The sequence below is a fragment of the Phoxinus phoxinus genome, assembly GCF_949152265.1.
Source record: "Phoxinus phoxinus genome assembly, chromosome: 14".
Lineage (NCBI taxonomy): Eukaryota > Metazoa > Chordata > Actinopteri > Cypriniformes > Leuciscidae > Phoxinus > Phoxinus phoxinus.
In genome coordinates, this window is record NC_136889.1 from 6284116 (window position 1) to 6303090 (window position 18975).

At 37.3% G+C, this 18975-nt stretch overlaps 1 protein-coding gene across 2 annotated transcripts; it reads right to left on the reverse strand.

Annotated features, from left to right (window-relative positions):
- Positions 1–1917: 1917 nt before the first annotated feature.
- prkg2l (protein kinase cGMP-dependent 2, like) lies at positions 1918–18829 on the reverse strand. 2 transcript variants are annotated; one of them, XM_079635548.1, is made up of 19 exons: positions 18703–18829; positions 17000–17529; positions 15338–15504; positions 15132–15245; positions 14230–14335; positions 13815–13878; positions 13626–13703; positions 12245–12339; positions 11784–11852; positions 10882–10980; positions 10640–10790; positions 10365–10504; positions 8762–8851; positions 8434–8575; positions 7451–7614; positions 6544–6666; positions 5240–5302; positions 2625–2691; positions 1918–2158 (listed from the first exon to the last, which is right to left on the reverse strand). In XM_079635548.1, the coding sequence occupies exons 2-19, from the start codon at positions 17485–17487 to the stop codon at positions 2063–2065; spliced, it is 2316 nt and encodes a 771-aa protein (XP_079491674.1). In that variant the 5' UTR covers positions 17488–17529; positions 18703–18829; the 3' UTR covers positions 1918–2062. The 2 variants fall into 2 exon arrangements, 1 of the variants encoding a protein (XP_079491674.1); XR_013800234.1 differs by having other exon boundaries at positions 2088–2158; positions 5240–5336.
- Between the last annotated feature and the right edge of the window lie 146 nt (positions 18830–18975).

Here is an 18975-nt window from a genome sequence, read left to right on the forward strand (position 1 = left end):
GCTCCCCCATAATAAATAAAAAAAAACATCACACTCTTTCCATTATTTCTTTTGTGTATGTGCATGTTCTTTCTTTAGAAAGAAAGTCATTCAGATAGCTACATGATATCCCTACAGTGATACTTTATGAGTCAGTCAGAATAAATGTTGCTCAGCAGAATAAATGTACACTTTATTAGGTTAAATATCTAATCAGCCAATCACATGGCAGCAACTCAATGCATTAGTAGACATGGGCTGTGCCTTTGGAAGATGCATTCCCAGGTCTGAAGGCATTAAGGCCTGTCTGAATCCATTGTAAGTTTCACTTCCTGTCTCATGATACCTTCATCTGATTTTTGGAGGACAGTGTATCATCTTCTGATGGCTACTTCCAGCAGGATAACACACACCATGTCACAAAACTCAAATTCCTCTCAAATCTGGTTTCTTGAACTATCATAACGAGTTCACTATTCTCAAATGGCCTCCACAGTCACCAGATCTCAGTCCAATAGAGCACCAGTAGGATGTGCTGGAACGGGAGATTTGATTGATGGATATGCAGTTGACAAATCTGCAGCAACTGTGGGATGCTATCATGTCAATATAGACCAAAATTTCTGAGGAATGTGTCCAGCACCTTGTTGAATCTATGCCACGAAGAATTAAGGCAGTTCTGAAGGCAAAGGGGGTCCAATCCGGTACTAGCAGTGTGTATGCAGCAGGCTACCTAATAAAGTTTCCGGTGAGTGTATAATTGTTGTTGTATTACCTGTTGTATTGGTCCCATTAGTCTCCACAGTGGAGGAGTACACTGTACTTTACTGAAGTAAACATGCCATCTTTGCTCTGTGTCTCCCTCCTGTGGCTGTCCTGATAGTCTTCGGTGCTCTGAGAGGATATTTCAGGTGTCATGTGAGTTTATGAAGTTTGAGTTTACACAAGCAATGTCGTTTTTCGTCTTTTAAAATGATTGCAGTAATTTTAATACTGCAATATTATTGTATTATTGTGATAAATATTAATATTGTTCCAAAAAATATTTAATGACAGACCGTTTAACTCATACAGTAGTCTTCATCACTAATCGAAAGGTTAACCACGTGGTCTGCATTATTGTATTGTATTTATTCGGAGCCATTAGCAAGTGTAGTGCTTCTTTTCTCGCTTTTATCTTTTAAGAATTAGACAAAAGGGAAACATTAGGCTACATGGATGCATTTTACAATAATCTAGTTTGGTGGGAAAATGTGCTTAATTTAAATTGATTAATTAATACATTTTTATTTTGCGATGATATTTGACTTGGTAAGATTTTTTGTGTGATTCACGATTCAACTATGTTAAATCCTATTTAATGTTAAATCTGTGATGCATCTGCACAACCTTTATGAACACTGATTACTTTGAGTGCTACTCAGAGTGAGCACATTGGTGAAGACACTCTTGCTTGTACTTGCAGATTTTTACCAGTAGATGACAGTGTTGTTTTTATCATAATATCTAGACTCTGATCCAAAGAATGAAATACACTCATTTAGATAAACCACAATAAGTACAACAGAAAATAAATTATTTATATCTGTACATAAAATATCGTCAGTATTATAAAGTTAGAATTTAAAGAAAGTAATATGGTATAATATGTATGTTATTTATTACATCCATTTTTTCCTCTTGAAAACATCATGTTTTAAGCCATATCCAACTCTACACCAAAATAAAATGGTCAGGAGTGAGTATAAAAGCAGCTTCTTCAAATATTATTTGTGCACTTAAAGTTCCGGCTGAATGATTACAAAATGAATCATATTCAAACACATCTGACTGATCTGTCAGTGACTTAATGCCATATTAGGTCTTAAAAATGAGATAGAACAAGATTCCTGTCCATCTGAACAAGTCAGTAGGTTGCACAATGCTCCATAAAGCACATCGAGGTAATACTGAGACTTCTCCAGTCCAGACACTGTCCACCATCACTTTATATTAGATCGTCTTATAAAGGCAAACTGGTCAGTGAAGCGGTCTGAAAATAGTCAGTTGAGAGCACAGCGATGCTCATAGAAACGGCTTGTTTTCAGAAGTCTTTATCCCAGCCAGATAATTCATCTGGAGGCTCTTCAAGCTCAGGGGGAAACATGTCGAAATGGCTGTGATCCAGAGGCCCTTTCAGCTGGAAAATACCACAAGTTTAGGATAACTGCCTTTCATTTCTCAAGACATATGTAAAAACATTGGCTGCATCCTAAATTGCAAATTTCCCTACTATATAGTAAGTAATAAAATTATGTGACAAAAGTAGTGTGTCCGAATTCTCAGTACTTATAAAAGACTATAGGCAAAAAAAGCCTGGATGACCTATTATTTTCGGCGGGATTTTGAAGTGTGCATACGTTGGACACTTCACTATCCCATGAGGCCATGGGAGAGGAATGGATTTATGAATGGTAGAGAAGCGACACAACTGACATGATAATGACAACATGCCATGGCGAATGCAGCACGGCCGGATTGCATTCATTCTGCATATAACTTACTTTTTAGAGTTCGCAAAGTATTTGCTTATTCAAAATAAGTACCTACTCAAGAGAGTATGCGATTTGGGATACAGCCTAAAATCTGTTGGAGCGATGCATCACCTCTCTCCTCAGAGGAGACGTCAGCTTCCGCCGTCTGAGTCCCTCCCAGTTGAAGCCTTGAAACCACCTGTGAGAAAACATTAACAATGGAACAAACTAAACCTCCACAGGACGGTGACAGCATCTGCACACATCTTCAGTCTCATCTGGCACTTTCCTTGTAGTGAGAAAATGTTTCAATATTGTACATTATTATTTTTCTTTCCCCACTATTATTGTTAGAAAATGTTTTTTTTTGCTACTGTATGGTTCCTTTAAGAGGCATACGCAATCGCTCTCTTCACACGTGAAATGAGATGAGTACTTATTCACAAGCTCAATAGTTTTTAACTGCCTCATAACAGCCTCTTTGCATGTTTGCAGTTTAATGGTCTTTTTGGACTGGGGAGGATATTTTGAATTATGAAAGTTACTGTATATTTTTACAGACAAACATTTTGATTCCTCATAATATGACCATAACATTCTGAAGATACACTACTGTTCAAAAGTTAGGGGTTGGTAAGATTTTTGAATGTTTTTGAAAGAAGCTCACCAAGGCTGGTACTGTAGATACATCAGTATTTTACAAAATTTTAAAATGTAATTTATTCCTGTGACGCAAGCTGAATTTTCAGCATCATTACTCCAGTCTTCAGAGTCACATGATCCGTCACAAATCATTCTATGCTGGTCTGCTGAATGAAACAGTATAAAGACATTATAAATGTTCTCACTTTCACTTTTGATCAATTTAGCGTGTCCTTCGGGGGTTGTATTTGCTATTTGTAAAAATGATCTGACTTTTGAACGGTTTTATATCTCAGATCTCACTCGTCCGACGACAAATTGTTACCCGCACATGCATATTCATGCCTGTATCAAGAGCATGCGCCTTCATTTGCATAATGCTCTGAACATAATTTAGTGACATAATACAAATGATGTTGAGCTCTTTGTGTGTACGTTACCTGAATCACCCCTGCGTGACAAGAATACTCAAGCATAATGAATATAAAAACAACAGCTTCTTAGTACAAACACACAGAGTTAGTAACATAACAAGTGTGGTGAGTCCCAGTTGATTGTTATTGGTCCAGTGCGCAGCATCAGTGCACATGCATTTTAGGCGCTATCACTTGTGTGACAGTTAAAGGACGGGCCCAGCGCTTCACCTTGCTGTCTGCGGCTTCACTGCTCTGTGGAAGATGGCAACAGCTGTGCGTCTCGTTTTGGTCACTAATTGCTCCCCCTGTGAATGCATTGAGGCTAATTTGGCAGGCTAGCTCAGCTACCCATTGTGCTGTGACACACAAAAGAGCGGACTCAACAATGCACTACCCGTGATCAGACACATGGATCAGTGGTTCAGTCTACTCCCGGGTGGGTCTAATGTTCTTTAATGCTGAAAAATGAAACACTTACATGAGAATATGGGAGTGTAAGGCCTGCAGTGTACAGTGAGACAAATAAAGTTAATAGGCCTATTAATAATAATGTATGGGCAGGATTGGTGGATTCATAACATTGGAGTATAAAACATTTAAGGAATAAATATAAAAAAGTCACTATTTACTCAATAAATAAGTACGCTTAATTGTATTTAAAGGGTTAGTTCACCCAAAAATGAAAATAATGTCATTAATGACTCACCCTCATGTCGTTCTAAGCCCGTAAGACCGTTCATCTTCGGAACACAGTTTAAGATATTTTAGATTTAGTCCGAGAGCTTTCTGTCCGTCCATTGAAACTGCATATACAGTATACTGTCCATGTCCATAAAGGTAATAAAAACATCATCAAAGTAGTCCATGTGACATCAGTGGGTTAGTTAGAAGTTTTTGAAGCATCGAAAATACTTTTTGGTCCAAAAATAACACAAAATAAGACTTTATTCAGCATTGTATTCTCTCCCGGGTCTGTTGTCAATCTGCGTTCAGGACTCCGCAGTGACGCTGCTGACGTAAGACGCTGATGACGTATTATCTGGTGCACCCGAGCTTCGTTTACAGTCTGAGGGAGACGCACGCTATATTCAAGCTATTCTACATTGTTTGCGTGGATATAATTTTTTTAATGGTGCGTAAATGTGCATGTTGCGGATGAGACACTTTTACAGCGTGCGTTTCCCTCAGTCTATAAATGAAGCTCGGGCGCACCAGACAACACGTCATCAGCGTCTTACGCCATCAGCGTAACTGTGAAGGATTGACAACAGACCCGGGAGAGAATACAATGCTGAATAAAGTCTTATTTTGTGTTATTTTTGGACCAAAAAGTATTTTCGATGCTTCAAAAACTTCTAACTAACCCACTGATGTCACATGGACTACTTTGATGATGTTTTTATTACCTTTATGGACATGGACAGTATACTGTATATACAGCTTCAATGGAGGGACAGAAATCTCTCGGACTAAATCTAAAATATCTTAAACTGTGTTCCGAAGATGAACGGTCTTACGGGCTTAGAACGACATGAGGGTGAGTCATTAATGACATTATTTTCATTTTTGGGTGAACTAACCCTTTAATGTTCACTTGTAGTGTCCTTTAACCAAGGGCAGCACACCTAACCTGTTTACCTATATTTTCCACATGATTATACAATCAAGCGAACTTGTGAATTGACCTACTTGTGTTTCTTGATGTCAATGATGCCATTCTTTTTATTCCCAAGCCGTTCTGCTGGGTTGAGTCTGGAGACAGTGAGGAAGATGAGTGAATTTCTGACTGTTCTCACACAAGCAAGAGAAAGAGTCACAGCAATGAATATTCTGTATATAACATACATTGACAGGGACATATTGATACTGACACATGCATGATACATGCAGAATCTGATTTCACCAAGTGCAACTTAATTTTTGATCCTGATACAAACCTTCTAATCAACCAATCAGATTTGAGAAACGAGTTTACAGTTTGTCAAGTTTAGGGTTAGGGTTTGGTGCTTCTACATCAGTGTTGTTCACCTACCATTTCCCTCTGATTTTAGGGTTGTAAGTTATGGGTAGGGTTGGGTTTAGAAGTAGGGATATGGTTAGGATTACATTTTTGGACAGGAATGTAGTTACAAAAATATGTTGACCCAGGAACCTGTCTAACTTGGCAAAATCAGGACATGCTGGAACCACGGTGAACATCAAATCCTATTTCATTCTTGAATATAATCTGTACAGATCATCAAATCTGAAGTGAAAGCATGTCTGGAGCATGTGATGACAGAGGCTCTGTTCCAAAATCTAGTAAACTCCCTACATAGGCAGCATATAAAAGCATCAATAACACACTCCAGTCAAGAAGACTATGTTATGCCAAATTCTATGGCAGCATCGCACATACTGTATGCTTCAAGTTAGCAATCTAGTGCGAGAAGCTCAGAAAGAATTAATTAAAATTGGTGGACAAAGAGGGATGTGGTTTATAAATACTCGCATGAAAAAGATGTGTGCCTAATTGTACTGAATGTGCACTTGTAGTGTAGTTCAAATCTTAAAAAGTATATTTTTAAGAAACTGTACTTATAACTTGCCACTTAAATTAGCTCTTTTATGACAAAATGTCTTCTTAACACACTTAAATACACTTTTAAAAAGTGCACTTTGTAAAAATGGCATATTAAATGTTTTACTTTACATTTTAAATCATACTTTTATAATCATTTGTTGTGCTTTAAAGAAGCACACTTATTTTGATGGGTTGACTAACATACAAAAGCACATGCAAAGTACTTGATTATAAGGTTTGATATTACATTTAAAGTTAATATAATATTAAATGTAATCTTGCAACTTTATCATTAGAAATATATTTAAATACATGACAACACTTTCAAAAGAAATGCACAGTATTTACAGTGTTTACAAAACCTCTGATCAGTGAACTGCTGCATATTTGAGATGAGTTTGAAAAAAGTCTCAAAACGAGAGAAACATACTTGCAAAGTCTCCGTATGAGATCCTCTGGACGCTTGCTGATCCTCTTGGGAATGTCCACCTTCTCTATCCCATGAAGAACCATAGTGTAGATCCTGATCGGATCAGAGCCTGTGAATGGAGGGCTGACAGTCGTGTGGGAGATGTTATATTTCAAACACACTCAAAGGTCATTTATCATAATTTAAGCCACTAAAACTGCTCAAATTAAACCATAAGGCAAATGGTCTTTAGGTCAAATGTATTTCACTTAAACAATTAAGAGTTAAACAATACATGATTAATGTCACAAAAAATGCATAACGCAACTGTGCACAATAATCTAAATAAATGAGTTCAGCTATCAGTATGCACCAGTAAGCTTTGAGAAGATGTAAACTTCATGTGGATTACATCATAAAGATTTCATCCAGCTGGTTAATCACACTGCAACTGCATAAATTACATAGTCCCATCCTCAATACTCTGTTGTCATGGTGATGCTGACTGAAGTACACAGTGAAAGCCATGATGGCTAATCTCACTCGAGGACCGTTTGCTCTGGTCAAGAGAGCCCTGCCCTTTATAAATCGGATGTTGAACATGGTGCAGAGAGTATTGGCAGAGGCACAAGGAAGGCCGTGCCAATTCAGCAACAGAACCGATTCTCTGAAGGTCTGGGAAATCTGTGCTCTTTAAAGGTGAAATGTGTAATTTCTGCGCCACTAGTGGCACCAAATGGATTTGCAAAACTGATTATTTCTACTAAACACTTTCCATTGTTTGTCCGTCCCAGCATTGGTTGAACCAGAAGTTGCTTCAAAATTTTCTATTTTTTTCAATATTCCCATTTTTGGGAAGTCCTTGGGAACTCAGTCCTGTGGAAGCGTTTGGTGGATGAAACACATGATATGAAACACACATGATTACCTGCCCATTAGCAGCTCAAAGATGAGGATGCCCATGGACCAGCAGTCAGCTCCAAAGTCATGACCCTTATTCATGATGACCTCAGGAGCCACATACTCAGGAGTGCCACAGAACGTCCAAGTCTTCTTACCTAGTCCGATCTTTTTTGCAAAGCCAAAATCAGTCTGAAAAAAAAAAAAAAACAGCGCAAAAAATAAGGATGCTCAGTGTAAGTCTGAGATATCGCTACATATTCCAGACTCCTGTGAGGTACAAAAGTCTGAGACCACTAGTGAAAATTATTGTATTACAAATAATCACAAGATATATGATCATATCTGCTTGAAATGTTTAATTGAAAATATATATATATATTTTTGTTTGTTTTGTAAAACCTGATGATAATGTTCTCCAGAATTATTTGAGAATGATCCAAAGAGAATCTTGTTTTTCAATAGAAGTTAAAACATCTTACCATCTGTACTGTCACGTGAATCATGATTAGTTACAAATTAGTAGAATAGCGACAAAGCAACTTTAAAGGCAAGCCTGCAAGGTTAGCAAAAAAAAAAAAAAACGCTGTGGTACGCAGAGGCCGTTGAATTTTTTTTTTGGAAAACTGCTTATTTTATGAATCGACAGCCCATCGGCTAATCTTCAACATGCTTGCTCTTAAACGTTCGTTTTGGATTAATTTATTTTTTAGAGTTTAAACTGAAAAAAAGAGGTCACAGACAATTGTGTGACAGGTATTATTCAGTTTATACACTGTTATGCTTTCTCCAACGACCCTAGAGCCACGGATCCTCGTATATCCCGATAATAAGACCATCACTGGCTCCGAGGCCTTGAAATAGTGAAAAATCGGAAATAATTCTTATTCATGTTACATTTTTTTTTTTTTTTTTTGCTTTCATTTTTATTACCACATTAAAACATTTTTTTAATGGGGCCTCAGACTTTTGGACTTTTCACCATGGTTTTAGTGATGTATGTAAAATGACCATTTTGACATAGCCTTCCCCGTCCAGAAGAAGATTCTCTGGCTTCAGGTCTCGGTACACGATGCCTCTGCCGTGCAGGTAATCGAAAGCTTCCAGCACACATCCAGTACAGAACCGGGCAGTGTGCTCGTCAAAGCAACTCCTAAATGAAATCAAAAACATCATGACGTCCTAAATTAAGAGACTTGCGTATTCTACATCTATTAGCAGCTATGTATCAATCAGCGATAAGTCAGTAATAACTGTCTATGTGATCAGAATAAATGTATATCAAAGATGGTGGGCTGTGATATGCAATATGCACAGTGTCAAAACAACCTACACTCACATGTCCCTTAGCACGCTCCACAGCTCTCCTCCCAAGCAAACCTCAAGCAGCATGTAAACATACTTATCATCCCGGAACGTCCGGAACAACCTGAAACACACAAGGGCAGCCTGACACACTCGATTAGTGTCTCTTTAGCATTTCTTACTGCTAGCTTTCATAGAGAACTAGACTTGCATGTAAAGCTGTGCTAGCTTTTCGTCTACAAATGCCAGAGAGGCAATAAAATGAGCTAGAGCACACACTCAGACAGGAATATAAGCATGGTTTGAAATTCCCTGAGGAGTTTCCTAGGAACATGCAAAGTAGAAGCCCCTTTTCTGATACAGATGAAAAGCACAATGGCACTGAGACCACTGTGACAGATATAAGACAAATGTCGTGTCAGTATGACTCTGTCCGCTCCACCACATTGTTTGAAGGAATGGAGCAGGTTACTGAGCTCTGACACCACTGTGGCCTCCAGTCGCTTTGGATAAAGTGTCTGCTAAACGACAAATTTCAGGTTGAATGTGTAGATTTAAATAGTTAGATTGAATGCAGATTGAATGCATTAAGCACACTCAGCAGTTCCAATCTTGTGGAAAAAAAAGATGAAGAAAAGGACAAATCTTTTGGTTTAAAATGTGCCAAGTTTGTAGAAATGTACCAGTTGACGTGTTGAAAGCTTTTATATCATTCTCAACAAGTTTATTTTAATGGCTCTAAAATATGGTGTGACCATCATAGGCATTTTTATAAAAATAAAAAAATGTAACGTCAGATTTGGCAAACAATAAAAAAATAACCAAAACTATTTATACAACTTGAACAATACTGCTTAATTGCTTTCAGGAATAATAATCAATAATATGAAATCAATAGTAATCAATAAATAATAATAAATTATAATGCCAAACTACTCAAGGTTTTATTTAAAAAAGAAAATCATCCTTTTAATTAGACATTTTAGAATTTATATACAAAAAAATTATATAAAAATATTTGTATACTATTTGTTAAAAGTGTGTTTATGTCATTGTATGTATGATGAACAACATGTTTTATGTTTTTTTGAGTAAATTAATAAATCCTGACAAACAAAAAATTAGCATCATGTTATTGACCCATGTATGAACAGATAATCAAAGTTAAGACCATTTTCTATGTACAGCTATGATAGCCATAGATAGTGTCTGTAGCCCTAGTGACAGTGACTGAAGTAAATATCAAAGTTGCCAGCTTCCAAAACACCGGAAAGTCTTATAATAATTGACAACATTATCTAATAAACAAGTCTAATCGAAGAGCAAGTTCATCCATCAGACCTAAATTAACAAACAGCAAACAACAGTCTGTTTACCTACGTATCTCCCACCGGTCTTGCGTTCTAGCAGCAAGCCATTCATTCAGTCCATCATATTGATTAACTAATTAATTCATTTAGTGGCCTTCAGGGGGAACTTAAGTCTACTGTAGTTCTTGAGCCCAATCTGTGTACAGAAACCTTCATCACTCTTGAGGATTACATGAATCTAAATTGTAGTATTATTCCTGTGTGTTTACACTTCTCCAATTACAATATGTCAGTATGCGGCAGGACAGATATGCTCATTAGACTGACCTGACAATAAAGTTAGAACGGGTCTGTTGGAGGATGTCCTTTTCTGAATAGATGTGCTCCTGCTGCCTGGTGTCCACAATGTGCTTTTTCTTAATACACTTTAAAGCAAACGCAGTATCTTCTGAATCTTTAAGCTTGACCTAAGACATAAAATGCATGCAATAAACAATATAAAACACTTCTTTTTTTTTTACTACATGCCATTGGTGCAAAACTTTTGACTAGATATATTCATGCATCAGAGTGATATGTATGCTGTATAAATGAAATCTAACCAGCTCCACTCGTCCAAAGCCTCCCATCCCTAGTGTGGCCACTACTCGAAGTTCTTTCATGAATGAGTAACTGGACAAACCAGCTGCCTTCTCCTTCAGCCTCCTGAACTCTGCTGCCTCTGGAGAGCGTTCGTAAAGAGGCGACTGAGGCCTGTGGGGAAATGATTGTTGACTGTCACATACAGGAATGGAGTACGCCTACAGTAGTTAGCCGTGTCTGTTTCCATTAGGTGTGTTCTTACATGGCGTTCCTCATCTCATCACTCAGAGAAAGCTGCTCCACATACTCCCTCAGATAGGCTTGCAGCTCCTCGTAGGTTCCCACCATCTGATTGAAGTTACTGTTTACAAATCCAGAGACAGTGATAGTAACCGTTTTAGTCATAGGTAGAATAATAGTATGCTGTAAAAAAGTATGTTTCAAAGTTGTAAATAAAACAAAGATTACAGTTTAATTCAATGTTTTTTTTTTATTTCTTTGTAATTTTTCGTAAAATTTACTTTCAATTCCTGAGGGAAAATTGTTTCAAAGTAAATCCTATAACAATTTCTTTTCATTGTATGTTGTTAGTAGGGATGTAGAAGTAGTCTATATTAAAATAAAAAGGTTGGTCAGTGATTCCTAATAATTAAGACTAATTTAAAAGCTGTAAAAATCTATCAAATAATCATTTTAAAGTTATGCCAGACAACCACCAATTTATTAGTGGCATGTATCCAATAGAGTTATAACAATGACAATTTCATCTTTTTATTTTGATCATTTTATTATTATGTATTATGTATTATTATATATTTATTATTTTTAATTTGATTACATTTGATTTGTATTTTCCACTTAATTTAAATCTCTCTTCTATTGTTTTATTTGTTATGTTTCTAGTTATTTGTTTTTTTGTTCTTTTATTTTATTACTGTAAAATAAACTGTTTTCTTTGATAATTATTTAAAAAATCTGAAACAAGATATACCTAATTAAGACATTTTGCTGAGATTTTTTTTTTAAATAACACAGGATGTTTAATGATATATTATTTTTTTCCCCCGTGGTATCAAAATTGGTATTGACAACTTACGATATGTGTGATAATCAAATTATGATATGGTGACAACCCTACTTGTTAGTGGAAGAATCATCACTTACTCTCTATCCACCACCAAACACTGTGTGTCATTTTCCTTTGCAATGATATTAGCCGAGCGGACATCCTCACTGAAATGGAATTATAAGACATGTAATGATGTTGTGCCAGTTTGGAGATTTCAGTTTCATCTCAGCTTTAAATGAATCTAAATCATTATAACAAATTAGTGAATATGTGTCTAAGTAGCCTATGCGAGCATCTCTGTGGTTGTTTCAGTGCTGAGTGTGCTCTTCAACAATGGTACATTGAGAATGAACATCTTTTCAGATGACTGACATTCCACCTCCCACATCCACAGAATCTCTGTTTCTTACAGCTCTTAGCAAACAATGTGTGGACATTGTAGAGATATGTAATTAGTCTTTTTCCTGGCCTACAGGACGTCCACAGTCACAAAGGAGTCATTGTTGGTTGTGTTCAATATTGTAAAAAACACTTCAAAATGATATACTCTCCAAACCTTATGAGAGCCTTTTCCCCAAAGTAGTCACCCACTCCAAGAGTCTTAATCTCCTGTGGTTCTGAAAAGCCCTCTGTAGTCTGTGTTACAGACACCTGGAAAAGAACACACAAAAACATCTTACTGTACATTTTACTTCTTGTTTGTATGACTAAGAAAACTCACCGCCATCACAATTGGAATTACCGTCATACATCTAAAATCTCCTTACTGTCCCATACGCAGTGATATTCAGAAGATGCGTGATGCAGACTATCAATTAAAGATACTTTTAATAAATACGTACATCAGTTGAATACACAAAGGACAATACCACTACCAACCGTAACATTAGATGTGAACCAACAAAGAACTGAACAGAACCAGCGGTTTAAATAAACGAGACACAGTTGACAATAATGAGTAACTATATAAACAAACGGGGAGTAATTGAGGTCATGAAAAACGCTAAAAATGATACAGAAGAAAACAAGACACATGAAAAGAAACACAATAAAACTACACAGAACCCTGACAGAAGGTTGACAGAACCCAGGGAGAGGGTTTAGGAGGAAGACGAGGGGCGGGCGAAGGAAAGGAAAGATGATCGAAGGGATCACCATGGCGGAGTTGGCGGAGGGAGGAGTCAAGGCAGAGCTGTGTTGGGTTTCATGGACAGAGCCTAGGTGCCGACTGACGGAGGCGGAGCTTGGCAAGATGGAGACCCCAGCATAACTGAAGGGCCGATGGACCCGATCGCAGGGCTGGAAGACGGCTTAAGGGACCAAGGCAACAATGGGGGCTTGGCAGAATGCGGAGAGACCCGAGAGAGAGAGGACCAAAGCTGAGCCAGAAGGAAGGAGGAACCCGGTGGAGCCGACGGGCTGACAGGCCGAGGTCGAGTCATGGGCCTGGAGGCCTTGGTGGGAATCTGCGGTGGGGGCGGAGCCAAGGAGCTGCGCGAAACCAGTGGAGCAAGTGAGTCCTGGGTACTGGACGGAGCCAGCAATGGTGATGGGGACAACGGAGTGGGCAGGTGACCAGAGAGAATAGGATAATCTAGAGAAGTCTCTAGGAAAAGTTCAGGGGTGGGGACCAGCGTGGGAGATGGCTCCATGATAAGGTGGATGAGCCAGCACACTTCTACCGGATCAGGGAAGAACAGACTCCACGGCATGGCTCCAGGAGGGACCTGGAAGTGGCCCCCAGTCTCAGAATGGAGGAAACTAGTTCATTAAGCACTAGTTCATTGTGGCTTCTATGGGCCGTGTGTCTGCTGACAACATGTCATATTCATGTTGGCAAAGCAGATAGATTGCACAATGCTACAATATTGAAATAAAAAATAAAATAATATTTAATGGATTATATATAAATGAATACTTAATGCAATAATGCATACCTCTCCTTTAGCAATGATAAAGAAAGTGTTTCCTTCCTCGCCCTCACAAATAATGTACTCTCCTTTGTCAAAATAATCCTAAAAAAGATTGAAACATGAATATGATTTGGTTTTATTTAATTTCAGAAATAAATATGCTTTACCAACAAATGACGATGCTATAGACACAATAAAATGCTGAAAACTTACAACTTCTAGACAGTCAATTATTTTGGCAAGTTTCTCCTCTGGTAGATCCTTCAACAAAGACACACTAAAAAAAAACATTTAGCAATATGTTTAATCAGCATTGAAGGTAAACAGCATGCACTCGAATCCGTAATAATTATGTTAAAAGGTGCACAAAAAAATAAGGACAGAAATTCTTCATTATAACACCCATCTAAATTCAACCCTTGCGCCAACCAACATTACTTTAACAGTTACATTTTTACATCAATTTATGATGCACAGATACGCATTTGTGACTAGGTCTACAATACGCATTTAAATAAGCACTGAATGTGTTTTGAAGCAGCCAAGCAGAGAAGTGTGTGTTTGTTAGTGTGTGTGTGTGAAGTTGGCAACTGATAAATATGCACAAATGTTAGTGGCATGAATGTACCTGCGCAGGAAGCTGAAGTATTCCTCATGTCTGGCCTGAGTGGATCTCATCATGATAGTCTGGAACGTCTGCCGGTCCAGAGCCCAGATGTGGGACTGAGTCACAGCTAATGAAATGCAATCACCATCAGTTCCACTTCACAAATCTATAACTATGACACAAATCCAATGTTTACAATAAAACTGGGTCAACAATAATAGAAAAAAAAGGTCAAGTTTGATATAACCCAATTTTTTACAGACTGAATCCAAATGTAATGCTTTGGACTTTGTATTAAGTAAAGTAAATGTTTTATTTTTTTAAATGCACCTATCAGTTTTTAGGTAACGGAAACAAAATAATTTCACTGAAAAAATAAATAAATGAGGATTTAATTATTACATTGACATTGCAATATTTATTAACATCATTACAGCAGCTTTTCAACCAGTATCACCGCAGCATCGCAATACACACAACCAGTCTACAAGGCACATATGCTAAAAGATCAAAACATGAGTACATCTATATGAAGTTTTGATGTTTTAAACATTATGAACTACACTCACATTTAGCCAGATTTATTAGTATTCTTAAAAGGATCGTTAAAAGCACAACAGAAGATATTTTGAAGATTGTTTTTTTGTTTGTTATTGTTATGAATTTGTTAATTTTATTGATAACAATTTTGAAGATTGTTATTGTTTTTGTCCATAGACTTTGTGGTCCTAAACAACACTAGACCACATTGACTTTCATTGCAAAAACAAACATTTGATATTTTTGATGATAATAAAAGATGACATAATTTTTACTTATTGATCTTTAAAGGAATAGTTCAGTCCATAAAAATAAAATAAAAATACTTTTTTTTACTTGCTACTATTGTACAAAAATACACCAAAACAGGAACACACACACACCTTTGACTGTGGCTGTTCTTTTACAGTTATAGAGAATGGCCAACTCTCCGAAGGCCGTCCCAGGACGCATCTGACCCAGGAGCTTTCCATTTTGAATGACCTCTAATAAACCCTCTAAACACAGATACAGTGGAGTACAGTGAAATATTTTGATTTCAAAAATACGAAAGTATGAAAAGCAGGTAACAAAAACATCTGGAGTTTACCAGCAAGCACATAGAGGAAGTTCCCCGGCTCTCCTTCCTGAATAACCAGCTGCTCAGCAGGGTAGATCTTCTCGTACATGCAGTCCACCATCTCGCGAGTGTGCTGAGGCTCCAGCTTCTTCAGAAAGTCATTGTTCATGATGGCTTCATTGATCAGTTTCTTAGTGCTACAGGAAATGAAGCAAAAAGAGTTTGGAGAATAAAAACCCCAACACTTCATCCATCTATCTATCTATCTATCTATCTATCTATCTATCTATCTATCTATCTATCTATCTATCTATCTATCTATCTATCTATCTATCTAAATTCATGATTGACTGTTTCATAATTTACGAATTTTGCAACATCGAAATTGTTATTGAACTGAACTGAATCAACACTGAACTGACTCAATAACGACACTGTTGTCTTCTGTAGAGCTGCTTATATCTGACTTTAACTCATTTAATATTTGGTGAACTTTACAGTTATTGGACTGAACTGAATCAACACTGAACTGAATTCAGCTCAATAATGACACTATTGTCTTTTTAGGGCTGCTTTAAAGCAGAATTAGAATTTGCTCATATTTGATGAAGTTTGCATCATTGATTGTTTTTTTCCTGTTTATCACAAAAAAGCTGCTTTGAAACAATCTGTATTGTATAAAGCGCTATGATACATGCTTTACATTTCAAGTGTTCTCAACCTTTGTGTGAGGAACAGACTAAACTGAAATCTTAAGTAAAACATTCAAATCTGGTGCAAGAATGTCTAAATATTATATGGCAGCGCATGTTTAATTTAGAAACGAAACTACATGATAAGGCGGAGGGGAAGATGATCAGTGAGAAATTAAGAAAGAACAATTCCTATTCATTCTTACTCAGTTATGGTCTGTGCCTCACACAAAGCCATCATATGACTTGGAATGCAGTACATAAATATAAAATATGGGCAATTTTTTATACTTAATGGTGTTTTTGACAGAAAAACAACTGTATAAGAGTTTGGAATTATATGTATAATGTATAAATGTGTAAATAGACTTAATGTGGGGTATTTTAATTCTTGGATAAATTTACTTTAGATTTTTTTTTACTTTTAATAAAGATAAATTTACTTTAGTACAAAAGAACTGATAAGAATGTAAAATGTACACCCTGAAATGCAATGTAAGTCGCTTTGGATAAAAGCGTCTGCCAAATGCATACATGTAAATGTAAATGTACTTCCTGTGGCATAACAAAGCTGAAAACTCTTGACTTGGGCACACGTCTACATTGTACATGTCAGTTTCAGATGCTTTTTTGTCTTCAGGACTATCCTATGGCTGATTCTCATTATCACATCTGAAACTCTACTGTCCTCAAATGGATCTTATGAATGAATTAGTGCTGGAGATTTGTAGACTGCCATCAAGAGCGTGTTTAATTAAAACAGTAATGATTCCTGTCCATGCATACAAATAGCCCACGGTTTGTGTTCTCTTTAGCCACTCCATCCCCTTCAGAGTGTGTTATGGAAATCAAGGCTTTCAAGCCCGCTCTGGGGTTGGAGACACTACAAAGGCTTAGCTAAACCTTACTCCTATCTCCACCTTTCCAGGGGAGTCAGTATTCCAGTGACTCCATAATGAAACAAACAATCCAGTGGTGCAGTCAGTTTCCGCACACTCACCTGGAGTCTTTGCGGATGTGAGGTCTCTCAGTGGAGATGTGATGGACCCTGTGGTCATGACAGAAGTGCCTCGATGTAGGTTCGGCTGAAACGCCCTCCTTAGCTTTGAGGCGTCGATGCACCTCCACAGCCACCCTGTGAAAGCGTGTGGAGCCCTGGTTGATCACACTCAGAAGTCTGCGGCTGTGCCTCAGTGGAGCCGGCGGGGAGCGCCCGAGGCTGTTATACCCGATGGCATCCTGGAGCTTATCGATCTGGGATACTTTTGCCTCTAGTTCCCTTTGAAGGCTCTGTAACCGCTTCTCCTGTGCACGGAAGTCCTGGTCCCTCCGTGCCAACTCTTCCTCCAGATGGGCGATCCTCATCTTCAGGGGCTCCAAAGATTCCCAAACAGGGGCTTCTTTTATACCGGAGGACAGGCAGGTCTCCTCTAGCCGAGGAGCTTTGATCGAACCGTTCCCCATGATCAGAGAGTGACTAGGAACCATAGAGAGGCCTTTGGGCTTTTGAATTTGTTCACTGGTTGGCCACTGACATGAGAAGACAAAATACAGATTTTCTGGTTATCTAGACAGGGCATGCCAATTTAATTTACAGTACTTAAGTATCATGCTTCTAAATTATATATAAATACAATTATTTTAAATATTTTCCTGGTTACACTTTACTTGGTAACACTTTATTTTAGTGCCCTTGTTACACATTACATGTAGTTACTGTAGAAATAACTATAAATTATGCATAATTACATGCGGCTAACCTTAAACCAAACCTCAATCCTAACCCTAACCCTATAGTAAGTACATGTGGTTAATTGTTATTACACAGTACTTAAATTCATAATACACTGTAATACTGACACCTTAAAATAAAATGGGTAACACTTTATTTTACAGTGTCATTGTTACTTATGTTGCATGTGGTTACTATAGTAATAACTATAAATTGTCCATAATTACATGCAACTAACCCTAAACCGAACCGAACCAAACCTAATCCTAACCCTATTGTAGGTACGTAGTTACTCAATATTACTTAATACTTAAAAGTATAGTTAGTGTAACAAAGACACCTTAAAATAAAGTGTAACCGTTCAGGGTTAGTGCCTAGTTATAATCCAGTTATTGTAATTCCAATAATAAGTACATATATGTACATGCGGAACAGGACTGTAAAATAAAATGTTACCAGTTTACTTAATTAAAAAAGTTTGTATCAAATATTATTTCGAAGCATGAGACTGAATGTTTTACAAAATTTTGTGTAAATATTGCATGAAAAAAAAACGATTAACACTGTAATTTTACACTGCTATTGTCCAGGGGAAAATATCCTTCATATCGTAAATAATAAATTGTGTAAATATAGCCTATAGCCTATAACATTTAAAACACATGACAATAATCATGTGACATTAATGGAAAAAAAGACCATCAACAACATTACTGACTATGAATGGAGGATAATTCTTTGAACTGAGCAGCTGAATATGCTCATTCAAAATTGAATTAATCAAGACTACACCTGGCATTAGCGAGAGATTTGATTTAAGATGAAGGAACAATTAGACTGTCATTTAAGACTATGAACTTGAAAGACCTACAAACGAACAAATTTAATAAAATATGAAATACATTTTCTGAAAATTTGATATTAAACGAAATTAAACGCAGCGGACAGGCAAATGTTGAATTACTACTCACCACCTGTCAGGGTGTAATAGAGTTTCCACAGATGTGTATTTGTGGATAATTGAGGAACGCTGCTTGTCCTCATGAGCGATCAGTCTGAGTGTGAGTCGCGCGCTGACAGGATCATGCAGGACTGTCTTCACGAGACTGAGCGCTGATGCGGAACTGTTGATTCTACTGACATCTAGCGGTGGCAGTGTAGCATTACACACAACACGAGAAACGGTTCATTGGAACTTTCAGCTATCTTGTCATAAGAGATTAATGTTCTCTTTGAATACATCA